Source organism: Hemitrygon akajei, chromosome 8, assembly GCF_048418815.1.
Source record: "Hemitrygon akajei chromosome 8, sHemAka1.3, whole genome shotgun sequence".
Taxonomy (NCBI): Eukaryota; Metazoa; Chordata; class Chondrichthyes; order Myliobatiformes; family Dasyatidae; genus Hemitrygon; species Hemitrygon akajei.
The window spans coordinates 29,378,718-29,392,949 of NC_133131.1; the positions used below are offsets into that span (position 1 = coordinate 29,378,718).

Here is a 14,232-nt window from a genome sequence, read left to right on the forward strand (position 1 = left end):
GGACTCTTGACCTCAAACTACCTTATGATCTTGAACTTTACCTGTTTACCTGCACTGCACTCTGTAGCTTTTACACTTTATTCTGCATTCTACTTCTACCTTGTTCTTCCTCATAGTACTGTGTAATGACTTGATCTGAATGAGCAGAATGCAAGACAATTTTTGTGCTGTACCTTGGTACACAACTATAATAAACCATACCATGTGTTGGTAAATAGTACAATATACATTAAGTAATTGCATGCTACATTGTAAATGGAGACTTACAAAGTACAGCCCCAGTATCTATTCTGGGCATTTCCAATAGAGCAATATTTAATTATTATGGCTTGTTTTTAAAAGTGCCGAGTATAAAAAATACTGATCACTTCTAAGCAACTGCAATCCCACTACGAGATACCAAATGGGCAAAGGGATATCTCTCCCAGCAAATCTCTTAAAACTGAAGAAACAAGCAGTTTAGACAAAGGAGAGTTGAGGAATGTTACTCATTCAAATTTTCTTAAAAGTGCCGAACATCTCTTAAAAGTGCCGCACACAGGGTTGCTGAACAATGGTAATTAGGGCACAGTACTAACAGATTGGTGAACAGGAAAAAATGTCTGAAAGTGGGGATAAAAGTTCCTTTCAGGATGGCTGCCCATAACTAGTGGAATTCTAGTGTTGGGACCTTAACTTTTTCCTTTAGTGATCTAAATTAATAAACTAATGGCACTGTGACCAAGTTTGCAGATCATACATACCACGATAAACGGAGGAAGAAATAGTGCTGCAGAGGCAGGGAGCCTGCAGGACTTATGTATAATGATCAAAGAAGGTCAGATGGAATACATAGGAAAGTGTGGAGTTACAAGAAGATGCAGATTAATTTCTAAATAGGGAGAGAATACAGAAACCAGATATGCAAAGGAACTGCTGAGGTCCACAAAGGGGAAGTAGTTCAGGATTCCCTCAATGTTAACTTCAATGTTGAGTCATTGGTAGCAAAGGCAAGTAGAACATTAGCATTTATTTCACGAGCATATAAAATCATGGATAAGGAAGTGTGGTCAGAGCCCATTTGGGATAAGAGAAACTCTGGGCCCGGTACACAAGGACAGGTGTGCTGGCCCTGGAGAGTCCAAAAGAGGTTCAGACAAACAATCCCAGAAATGAAAGCTCAACAGGAAGAACATCTAATGTCCCTGGGCCTTGATGGGGTTTAGAAGAATGAGGAGAATCTTACTGAAACCTGCTGGATACTGAAAAGGTCAGTTAATGTGGACATGGAGATAAATGTTTCCATTAGTAGTAGTCTAGGATCCAAATGCATCATAGAGATGCATCATATGCCTCATAGAAAAGGAACTGAGATTTTGAAATTCTTCAGCCAGATGGTGGTGGCTTGTACAATTTGTTACTACTGAAGGTGGTAAAAACCAAGTCAAAGGGTGGATTTAGGGCAAATATTGATGGGATTTTGATTGGCAAATGGGATTAAGGGTTACAGGGAGAAGGCAAAAAAAAAGTCATGATTAGAACAAAATGAAAACCCCCAATCTGTTCTCTAATATATGGTCTTAAACCAGTTAAGCTGGGATGTCCCTTTACTTTACAGGCACACCAATGCTCTTTATGACTTCATTGGCAAGAAATCTGAGGGCTACCATCATGGCTGAAACTATACACCCAAAACCAAATCTCTACCTTCACTGGTTTGAACGGGTGAACTGAAGTCAATAAGCCACAAACCAGCAAGCATAACTAGCCGGAATACAAACAAATCAGGCTCTTGTGGTTCCAAAACATATGTTTTGAATTCTGGAAAGTATGACAGTTACTTTCAATTCTACTGCACCTATTTTAACCCATGAATTGAGCAGTTTAACTTATAACTTAAAAACACTACCAATGTTTGGAAACAAATTATCTTGCATTCCCCTTCCCCTCACCTATTCTTATGCAAAGTATAGCAATTTTTTTGGTTGAACAAGAATTGGTATTATATCACCCTAATCAGAAACTGTATCAATCCATTACTAATTTTTAAATGTTTCAGCTCAAAGGAGAATCTTTGACCTGAAACATCAACTGCTTCGGTTCCTTGACCTCAAGGTTTCCGGTGTTTTCTAAAGTTCCATTTGATTGGTAAGTGGGATTAAGGGTTACAAGGAGAAGGCAAAAGAATGATTTTTTTTAAACCAGAGTTTTGGCATTTTCACTACTAACTTTTGTTTGCTACCAAGTTTTTGCACATTTTCAAAAGTCATTTTTAACTGCATAACTATCAAGTCCAAGATAGATATCAATATTCAGCAGCAGCTATTAACAATGCATTTGTACACTGTGATGCTTTTATAAATTTAGTTTAAAGTACTGACAATAAATCAAGATTCATAAGAGTTCTATGCACCTCAAATAAACTACCTAAGGTCATCTCCCTGTTACCTGTGTGGTGGCTGAAAAGGTCCAAAGTGAAAAAGGATGCTACATCTGACTTCTTTCTTGCTGTCTCCAATACTTTTCTTATCTGACCCTAGTGCTCTCTCTGCGTTTCCACTGCTACTGTTCCCTTCACTGTAATTTACAGAAGAGTTAACAGGCTCAGGATCATTTATGCACACATCTTTCTACCCTTCACCTATAACGATGTACATTGTATATTACAGATACCAAATGCCTCAACTTATTGCATTCTGAAATGCATATTTCAGACTTCAAATAATAGATTTTAATGGTGCTCCTGTTCCAAAACAAAGTTAATGGCATTGAAGATGTAGGTGTACTACTTCAATTTCCTATTCTGAAATTGGCAATCTTGCGTAAGCTATTTTGAAAAGGCATACAAGGAAGATCGTTGAATACTTGGGTACACCTGAGCTACATCAGCCCAATATCTGATGACAGGCCAGCCAAGCACCATTCAATGTATTCAACTTGAGCTTCAAGTATAGCAAGATGTTAAATAAAAGCCCACTTCAGATTATTAACGAACATCTAGAAAACAATATAAATTGAAGTTTGAAAAAGTTGTTAAAGGGGTCTTCATCTCAATAACTTGTAGTTTACAAACTTGACCACTTGATGGTGCTATTACAAACGGTTGACACAAATATCATTATGGGCTCTACAAAGAAACAGCAAGCAAACTTATTTCACAAAACAGAAATTTATTGCAGAGGTGCAGATCAAGTCAGGGGTTAAGACAAGTTTCCAGAAATGGAATAACAAGCTCCAAATCTGTTGAGAGCGCACAGAATTGAACATGCATGAATGAGGTCCTTTAGTTACTGAGTCAGGCTCTTTATATTATCAATGAAGAAACATTAACAATTCTAAGTATTGCATAGGGTGGTAATTTTGGCATAATTTTATAACCATATAACAATTACAGCACTGAAACAGGCCATCTTGGCCCTTCTAGACCGTGCCGAACGCTTACTCTCACCTAGTCCCACTGACCTGCACTCAGCCCACAATGCTCCATTCCTTTCCTGTCCATATACCTATCCATTTTTTTTTAAATGACAAAATTGAACCTGCCTCTACCACTTCTACTGGAAGCTCATTCCACACAGCTACCACTCTGAGTTCCCCCTCCTATTACCCTAAACTTTTGCCCCTTAACTCTCAACTCATGTCCTCTTGTTTGAATCTCCCCTACTCTCAGTGGAAAAAGCCTATCCACATCAACTCTATCTATCCCCCTCATAATTTTAAATACCTCTATCAAGACCCCCTCAACCTTCTACGCTCCAGAGAATAAGGACCTAACTTGTTCAACCTTTCTCTGTAACTTAGGTGCTGAAACCCAGGTAACATATGCAAGAGCAACAAATTTTTTAAAATATATTTTTTAACAAACCAGGATGACAGCATCAATTGTATCAATTAGAACATAAACAGATTAGCACATGTCATTATTGTCATAAACAAATACAAGGCATTAGGCTGAACATAAAATTCAATGATTTACTCACTTCCTTTAGTTTTTCTAAAGGGCACATAAATATCCATATCTACAAAGCTCCGCAATGGCAAAAGCCAAGAACCTAGCATAACAGCAAAGAGCATTTAAACATGTCATCTTTCAAACAGGAAGATTTTGATGCTCTTAAATGTCTCCGAGCCTTTCTCTATTTTGTCAATTGATGTTACTCCTGTAACACTAAATACAGTAATTGTACCATTATTTTATTTTAAGTAATTCCTTTTAGAAACAATTCCAAAACTGCCAACATCTCTACAAATTCCAATCATAGTGTTCAAACCTGGATAGGAAGTTTAGTCTTAATAAAAGCTCTCAAGTTGGGAGTTTTATCCTTCCAGATCTTTTAAAGAGGCAATTAGTAGTTCACTAACTACTATTGGAACATATAATTTATACAGAACAATACCAAACTTGGCAAAAGCAAAAGACCGGTTTTAACTGATCAGGAAGTACATCAATTTGAAGCTCGGTTTCAAGATATCAACCCATCTCTTCACCCATTCCAAAGTCAGAGTGAATAATTGGGCAAACTTCAGGATTTAAGCTATCAAAGTCGGTAGAGAGATTCCCAAGACACTTATCCTGATACCTTTCAAATATTTAGCACAAGCAACTTGCCCTATAGCAAATGTAGATGTAAAAATGATGTCATAACAACTAATACCATCTTTTGGCTGCTAATGCCCCAAGCATCTATTTCCTCAACATTAGGCACACTGGAGATCAAAATGTTGCAGTATATTCTAAGTGAGCAAAAATGGAGCACAGATAAAATTTCTCCATTCACAAGGCAACAGAAGTAAAAAAAAGAGAACTATTTATTTATCTCATGCTGATCCACCCAATCAGTAAAGTCAAAGGTCACATGCAGAGAAAATCATAAATGAGTCAGCTAAGTATGAAAAAACATTAACATTTTTGCAGGAACACATGAAACTCTGTACTGCCAACAGCTTAATTGAGTTGTTAGCCAAAAATCTAAATGTGAAGCACAGCATTTAATAACAACATTTATAAAGGCAAAAATATGATCATTCTACAACTCTCATCAAGATGTGGCACGACTATTCATCCCGAACTTCAACATAACTGGAATACTCCTTTGATGTTGTCGATGCTATCCCAAAGGATCTTATTTACATTAGAATCTTACAAAAGTAAATCCATATTAGCCATTATATATTTTAAAAAACAAAGTGAGGAATATTTTACTCAACTCTATTTCAGAAAGAAATTTGCATTCAAAAATGTCCTACATCTGGAAAAAAAATCTAGTAATCACCTTATTAAAAATATCCCATAGCTTTTTTTTAAACCAAGATGTTCATTTTCCCACAAAAGATTGCATTTAAATCTCATCATCTAGGAAGGAAATTTCTTTAACCTGGACTGAATCTCCAAGCTAATTAAGTTTTTTTTTGTCCATCACAGAAGTGCTTTTTTTCAATTGATAAAGGAAAATTTTATCGCTTTTCTGATTTAATTTAGCTTATTTAACTATTTAATATAGTTTTTTTTCCCTCTATTATTATATTGAATTATACTACTGTTGCAAAGTCACAACATATGCTGGTGACATTAAACCTGATTCTGCATGGTACTGTAGTACACAAGTCCTGTAGCTCTTACTTACCCCAAAGGTTTTGGCTTGTGTGTGTCTAATGAGTGTAATTGACATCTTTTGTTCTTTTTACTTTTAGGAATTGCATCAATCGTCTCATTTAGCTTGGACCTAGACAAAATTATTCAGAAATGACAGTGAAATTAATTGACAAATTCTGAGCATTTCACAAAACTATTCAAATCACATTCTGTATAAGGGTAGTGGAGAATAATACAAATAATACACAATACAGTGGATTCTGGTTAATTGGGCCATTGGCCAATCCCACTTATTTGATATAACTCTTAAACAACAAAAACTGAGAAAATTGCTTGCATTTCCTTTGTTTATTTGGGACACTACACAGCTTAATTTGGACAGGAGACTGGCTGAATAGTTTCTAACTAGTGTCAGCTAAGTGCACTTGTGCAGCTGTTAGGACTACAATGTGCTTAGAGCAAACAGTTTTTAAATAGCATCAGTTGCATGTATTATGTTCAAAAACCAGTGATTTTTGTCACAGACAGTAGGCAAGAAATAACTGGTAAGACAATTTCAAACTGATTTGCTCCCAGTGGTTTCAATAATTCACACTGGGAAATGCCAGAAAAAGCCAGGAGTGATAATAAAAAGATTTCAATACATCAACAAGTTAGGGAATTTAAAGGTATCGACAATCATCTTTAAAGTTACAATGAGAATGAAGATTTGTAAGATGCAATCATCATTGGCATTGTATGAAGGCAGTCCATTTTCTGCTCTTGGTGTCTGCGCTGATTTTGTTCACTGTGCACTGGATGAATTCTTCCGTCAATAACTATTTGGAACTAATACAGTTTTATGGTATTATAGTATCATTTGTAGTGTTCTAAATTGTTCTGTATTTTATTTAAGTACATAATTTGTTAAATCAGTTTGTCTTTTAAAAAAACATTTCCATGAAACCAGCTAATTGAAGCAGCGGTTTAATTGGGCCAAATGTACTGGTCCCGGTGTCCCCATTAACTGGAATCCACTGTACTCCATTTCAAATTCCAGCTCCAGCCTTTGTGCTTGACTACCACTCAGTTGAAAAGGCTAATGAAATTTTATCCTTAAATGTGGAGGGAGTAGCATATAGTCAATCAATTGCTCGTATGAAGACAAATATCAGCACTAGAGTAACAAAACACCCTTTTCAATCAACACTAGAAGAAAGATTAAAAGTTAAAGTCTGTCTTCAAATCTTTTCTTTCGAGGCCAAATGATAACACAGCTAAAGTGTATTTTATTTTCATCAGCCACATTCAATCAATAATTGATTGAATTTTTTTGAGCATGTGACTAAACACATTGATGAAGGAAGAGCAGTAGGTGTAGCATATATGGATTTCAGCAAGGTATTTGATAAGGTACCCCATGCAAGGCTTATTGGGAAAGTAAGGAGGCATGGGATCCAAGGGGACATTGCTTTGTGGATCCAGAACTGGCTTGCCCACAGAAAGCAAAGAGTGGTTGCAGTCGGATCATATTCTGCATGGAGGTGGGTCACCAGTGGAGTGCCTCAGGGATCTGTTCTGGGACCCTTACTCTTCATGATTTTTATAAATGACCTGGATGAGGAAGTGCAGGGATGGGTTAGTAAGTTTGCTAATGACACAAAGGTAGGAGGTGTTGTGGATAGTGTGGAGGACTATCAGAGGTTACAGCGGGACTTTGATAGGATGTAAAACTGGGCTGAGAAGTGGCAGATGGAGTTCAACCCAGATAAGTATGAAATGGTTCATTTTGGTAGGTCAAATATGATGGCAGAATAAAGTATTAATGGTAAGACTCTTGGTAGTGTGGAGGATAAGAGGGATCTAGGGGTCCGAGTTCATAGGATGCTCAAAGCAGCTGCGCAGGTTGACTCTGTGGTTAAGAAGGCGTATGGTGCATTGGCCTTCATCAATTGTGGAATTCAATTTAGGAGCAGAGAGGTAATGTTGCAGCTAAATAGGATTCTGGTCAGACCCCACTTGGAGTACTGTGCTCAGTTCTGGTCGCCTCACTACAGGAAGGATGTGGAAGCCATAGAAAGGGTGCAGAGGAGATTTACAAGGATGTTGCCTGGACTGGGGGGCATGCCTTATGAGAATAGGTTGAGTGAACTCAGCCTTTTCTCCTTGGAGCGAAGGAGGATGAGAGGTGTCCTGATAGAGGTGTACAAGATGATGAGAGGCATTGATCGTGTCGATAGTCAGAGGCTTTTTTCCAGGGCTGAAATGGTTGCCACAAGAGGACACAGGTTTAAGGTGCTAGTGATTAGGTACAGAGGAGATGTCAGTTTTTACTCAGAGTGGTGAGTGTGTGGAATGGGCTGCCGGCAACGGTGGTGGAGGTGGATATGATAGGGTCTTCTAAGAAGCTTTTAGATAGGTACATTGAGCTTAGTAAAATAGAGGGCTATAGGTAAGCCTAGTAATTTCTACGGTAGGGATAGGTTCGGCACAACTTTGTGGGCCGAAGGGCTTGTATTGTGCTGTAGGTTTTCTATGTAATAATGAAACAGTTAAACCCCTGAGAAAAGTTAATTTAATAGAGTTGGCAGTCAAAAGTTTTCATTTAAATGAACATTGTTATGACAAATTTGATGCTAAGTCTATCATCAGACTATACTGGATATGAATATGACAGTAGTTTTAAAACGTTTTTATATGGCGTAATGATCAAGTTCACCACCAACAGATTTTACCACAAGATAGAACTTGGGGACTCAATTAAAAGATCAAAACAATTATTTAATGTATAGTGACAATGGTGAAATGTTTAGGGGAAGAATAAGTTATCACTTTTTATTTCAATTCATGCAGAAAAGCTGTGGGCTTAAAGCAGGGGTTCCCAACCCGTTTTTAATGTCACGGAGCCTTACCATTAACCACGGGGTCCGTGGACCCCAGGCTTATTGAACAAATCAATTTGATTTGTTCACTGGTCTTATCATTTCTTCCCAAGAGCTTTCATCACTCAAGTGCTTTAGTTTTTAACAAAAAGATGTAGCACACATGATGCTTCCGTTGAAACCCATCTGATTCAATAATTCTCTTCAAAATATAAGCCAAAATGAGTAATACTGTCCTAACTCCCAGTAGAAATGCAAACAAGTTATTTCTGAAAACTCACCAACAAAATAGACTTCATCCAATAGTAAAATTTTAAATATCAATTTAATACTACAGGAAGCAATTTATTATTTAGTAAAATAAGCATGGATAAAAGTTTTTAAGTATTCACTTACCCATGAACATAAAATAATGTATACAATTTTTTTGCATCTGTCATGCAAGCACGAGTTACTGAAAGAACTCCTGTGGGACCCACTGAAAGCGGCTCCAAGGCTGGATTTCCAGATTCTACTAGCTGTGAGAAAAGACGCTCCACACTGCGTCGACATCCAACACATGGAACAAGCTGAGAAAGTGCATTGAAGACTTCACGGGACGTTACCATCATAGCAATATTAAGGTCTTGCTGCTTGAGCATACCATGTTGCTAAAACAAAATTGTTTCATTTTAGCTGCAACTTAAAAGGCAAAAAACTCAATTTCTAAAACAAAAAATTCTTATATTATAAAGACATGCCCTTGCTCCAGGTATTTATCAACGTATCAGTCGTACATACAAAACGAACCATTCATTTAGGCTACTTTGAATTACCAGTAAGAAAAGCTTTCCTTTCAAACTATATATTTTTCTCATATATACACATACACACACATTTATGAAGATACAGCTTGCTTCTGATGTTTAAAATGTCAGCAATGTTGGCACTTACAGGAGAAACAGAGAAGTGGCATGGGAATGAGGCAATGACCCACCCTGTGCTCCATCTAATAATCTGCCTACACTCACCTCAGCTTTTGTAGTAGATTCCAATCATGGAGACCAGAGTTAAGCAGCTACTCCACAAGCAGAAGAGGATACCAGTGATGACCATGCTGCAACCCTAACACCACCTTTACTCATGGTTGACAATTCATACCTTATTTTGCAGTTTTTAATATGTCTCACAGCAGTTGAAATCAAGTTGAATAATCAAAAAGCATTTAAAATACACTGAATGAACTGCAACTCGAGTGAACTCAGCTAAAGTTATAATTTTTTTGGTGAAGGGCTGGATATGCTGACTATAATTAGCATTAAGCTAAAGGGTCAAACATGAAGCAAAACACACAAAATGCTGGTGGAACGCAGCAGGTCAGGCAGCATCTGTAGGGAGAAGTGCTGTCGCGTTTCGGCCCGAAACGTCAACAGCACTTCTCCCTACAGATGCTGCCTGACCTGCTGCGTTCCATCAGCATTTTGTGTGTGTGGTTTAATTTCCAGCATCTGCAGATTTCCTTGTGTTTGGCAGGTCAAACATGAAGGCTTGCTAACATCTCCAGAGTTATGAAAAGTTATTGGATTCAATAATCAATCCAGAAGAGCAACGGGTGAAATGCTCACCGATACATTCCATATTTCCACACCATAGTGCTCTACGCAGCAAGCAAGCAAAAATCTCCAAGAAACTTTAATTATATCAGTACAATCCAGCCCACTGAAATCTATAAAATGGGACAAAAAGAAATCTAGTATCATGTTTGAAGATTCCTGTGATGCATTCATAATAGATGGGACTTAATCTTGCAATTTCATCATGGGTAATTTGAAGTATAACAATCTACTGGCATTGGCAAATAAATTACTGTCCATTTTTTTTCCAGCTCCTAAACCTATCAGAAATCAAATCTTTTATTTCCCGTGGACACAAGAGACCGAAGTCACATGTTTGACTCCATCTGGAAAATCCCGGCAGAAAGCCTGCCTGAAAGCCAACAAGGACCTATTTTTCATTCTGATTTTCAAGTGAACAATGATCAAAATAAGTACTTACAATCCACGAATCATGGTTGTATATTTTTACCAAAGCGTCAACATCAAGTTCATGCAACGCTTTAAAACCAGTTTTTATGTCTTCATTTAATAACTGGAAATGAAGCAGCTTTACCATCACACTGTCATTAATCAATCTAACCATCTAGATCACTTTACTCTCAAATAGTGAGCCTAAAGTCCTAAACAAGATGCTGGTCATGTTACAAGACTCAACAGCAGCATTTAACCTTGAACACACACTGGATTTCTAATACAAAAGCCAAAACGTACAAAAAGGCCATCACACAACTGCATTCTTAACAACTCACTTCTGAGTGCTACCTTATTTTTCAAAGAACTGAAATCAGTAGCAATGCTCAGGTCAGATAGCATCTGAGGAAAGAAAAATAATATTAATGCTTCAAGTCAGAGACCCCTCTTAAAAAATTTGATCTCCAGTATGAAAAATTAATCATGCCTTTTCCACCAATACTGCTTGACCTGCTGAGTGTTTCCAACTTTCTTTTATTTCAATAATACTAACTTTCTTGCAAGAAGTTAATGTACTTTCATGTGATGACTGGGAAGAATTACAGCTATAAAACAGAACAAGTTGTATTTGATGTTTATAAATGGAGATAGGAGACTAGCTAAATTGATTGATGAAATACAACACCAATTGCTTAGGCTAATAGTAGCTGTGGGAGCCAACAGTTTAAATACAGGCTACTGTGTTGTCTGTTGTCAACATTTCAATGAGTACACAAGTCTGCACCAGAATCTTAATACAGTGTCTCCTTACCTGAACAAATTGTTTCAATTGCGCACCATTGATCTGGTGACCATCAAGGTTCAACATATTGTCAGAAAATTCCATTACCATCTGTAGGGAAACCACAGTTAAAATCTATTATAACAAATTATATGATATGCATCATTTAAAGGCAACTTAAAATAATGTGACACTTTATCATCTCTTTCTACAACTGAAGAATCATTTGGTTAAGCAATGACTTACTAAACATTGCTCTACTAAAAGCTTTCAAAGAATTTAAAAGCAACACACACAAAATGTCCTCCCGCCACCCCACTCGGGATAGGGTTCCCCTTGTCCTCACCTACTACCCCACCAGTCTCCGGGTCCCCATAACTTCTGCCACCTCCAACGGGATACCACTACCAAGCACATCTTTCCCTACCCCCCCTTCTGCTTTCCGTAGGGATTGCTGCCTACACCACTCCCTTGCCCATTCGCCCCCCCCCCCCCCAATCCCTTCCCACCAATCTCCCTCCTGGCACTTATCTTTGTAAGCAGAACAAGTGCTACACCTGCCCTTACACTTCCTCCCTCACCGCCATTCAGGGCCCCAGACAGACCTTCCAGGTGAGGCGACACTTCACCCGTGAGTCAGCTGATGTAATATACTGCGTCCGGTGCTCCCGGTGCGGCCTTCTATATATTGATGAGACCTGATGCAGACTGGGAGACCGTTTCGCTGAACACCTACATGTCCGCCAGAGAAAGCAGGACCTCCCAGTGGCCACACATTCTAATTCCACGTCCCATTCCCATTCTGATACGTCAATCCATGGCCTCCAAATGTTCCACCAGCATTTTATGTGCGTTGCTTGAATTTCCAGCATCTGCAGATTTCCTCGTGTTGAAGAATTTAAAAGGTTCATTTCTAAATCCAACAATTTTGAAGATGTGTAGTTCCATTTAACCATATACACATTATCAAAATCAGTAGCCTAGGTCAAAATACTTTGAACCAACTATCTACAACATAAAAGCAAGGACTACAAGGGAACAGCTAGAAAAAAGTCACTCAATTTCAACTTGGGACTATTCCAAATTTATTCCAAGAGCTATTCCTTCCCAATTTAAACTAAACCAGTATTCATTTTACAAAAAAAAGGCAAGGAATGTTTTGTTCAATAGTGATGTACAGACCTAGTTCACTTCACTATAATCCAACAGCAAATTCAAAGCTTACTGATTTCCACAATGCTTACAATAACTTGGCATACCAACTCACAGCAATATATAGTATTTCAAAGATTCAAAGTACATTTATTATCAAAGAATTTAAAAATTATGCAAACTTGAGATTTGTTTGCTCACAGGTGGCCACAAAGCAAGAAACCCTAAAGAACCCAATTAAGACAAAAAAAATCACTAATCATGCAAACAACTGAAGCGAACAACATTCTGAACCCAAATTGAGTCCCCAAATCTGAACCCAGGAGTAGGCTCAAAGTCAAATTAGCAGACACAGAGTATAGCAGCCGTGGCAGTCTTCATAGCCTCAGCATCATAGAGGAGCGACCATTGCGGAGAGTGTGTGAAATCAGCTCTCGCCTCGGATACCTACACCCTGTCTTTTTAATCTATCCGGGCTGGCATTTAAATTGAGCTAACGATTGAAAAAGGAAGACTCCAATGCCCTGGTGAGAGTGGTGAACATCGAGAACAAGCAAAATCAGCTCAGGGCGTAGACCACGATATCCAGCAACTCTCTCCGGGTCTAAATTTCACCACCCAGACCGAAGCCACTCTCAAGCTCTTCAAATCAGCTCAGTGCCCAGAGCAATCCAACCTTGCACCCAGACCAGTTGTATTAGCATCGGAACTCCAATCTGCAATGATTCTGCGACCATCTCAGCTCATTTCCCAAACTCGCCTCACCATCGCTACAACTGTCCACAGCCTCCTGCTATCCTGCGTACTGGAGCCTCCACACCAGGCTGTAATACAATTAGTTACAATGCTCTTCACCATACATGTGTAGAAGTTTACTAGAGTCACTGATGACAAACCATATTTCCTCAAAGTACTAATGAAGGACAGCTGATGTGCTTTGTCTGTGATTGCAGTGTTGGGCTCAGGATAGATCCCTTAAGATGTTGACATGCAGGAACTTAAAGCAGTTTACCCTGTCTGCCACTGACACCTCACTGAGGACTACTGTGTTCTCCTGACTTACCTTCCCTAAAGTCCAAACTCCCCTGGGCTTGATGTTGAGTGCCACTTGCCCTCCCTCCCTTGTACGCCTCCTTGGCGCCATCTGAAATTTGCCCAACAGTGGCAGCAAGTACAACAAATATGCAAAGCAGCAATATGTCAAAAGAACATTCCGATAATAGGGCACATTGACAATATGCTGGTCATCAAGAAACCATTGCTGATGCAGACTCCATCACAAATGCAACCACAGGGTGATCCCTTTGCTGTGTAACACTGCAAACATACTGGACTAAACTGTCATTTCCACATCAAGGGTTTATTATTTGTGCAAACCCAAGACATTCTACAGATGCCGGACATCTTGAACAACACATACTAAATACTGGAGGAACTCACCAAGTCAGGAAGCATCTATGGAGGGGAATAAGCAGTCTACCTTGCTTGGGCTGAGACCCTTCCTTGGGAATGAACTGGTCCAGTCCTCACTGAATTGGTCATTTTTGAATCATGCAATGCATCACAAAATTAAGAAAGCAGAACAACAATTCACCATCATCGAATGCTAGATGGAAATAGTACACCATGAAGGATGCAATTAATACTACAACAACCATTTGGAATAAAGTGAAGTAACAATGATGAATGTCTGTTTATAAAAGTTATAGCCTGAATCAGTGAATGACTTCAAAGGTTTCCCTAATACAACTAGCATGAATGTCGCACACTCTAACAAGCAGAAGTTGAAATCAGAGTCAAAGTTCTTGCATCATGTGACGAACTTGAGGATATTCAAGAACCAATGAAGCATGACACAAC

At 38.5% G+C, this 14,232-nt stretch overlaps 1 protein-coding gene across 2 annotated transcripts in view; it reads right to left on the bottom strand.

Moving 5' to 3' along the window:
- The window catches only part of ggnbp2 (gametogenetin binding protein 2), a 46,479-nt gene that overhangs the window by 15,170 nt on the left and 17,077 nt on the right, over positions 1–14,232 (bottom strand). For both annotated transcript variants that reach the window (XM_073053537.1, XM_073053535.1), the window contains exons 2-4: positions 11,251–11,331; positions 8,830–9,083; positions 5,604–5,702 (exon numbers count right to left, since the gene is read on the bottom strand). In XM_073053537.1, coding sequence (XP_072909638.1) covers positions 5,604–5,702; positions 8,830–9,083; positions 11,251–11,331 — 434 coding nt within the window. The remainder of the gene's footprint in view (positions 1–5,603; positions 5,703–8,829; positions 9,084–11,250; positions 11,332–14,232) is intronic.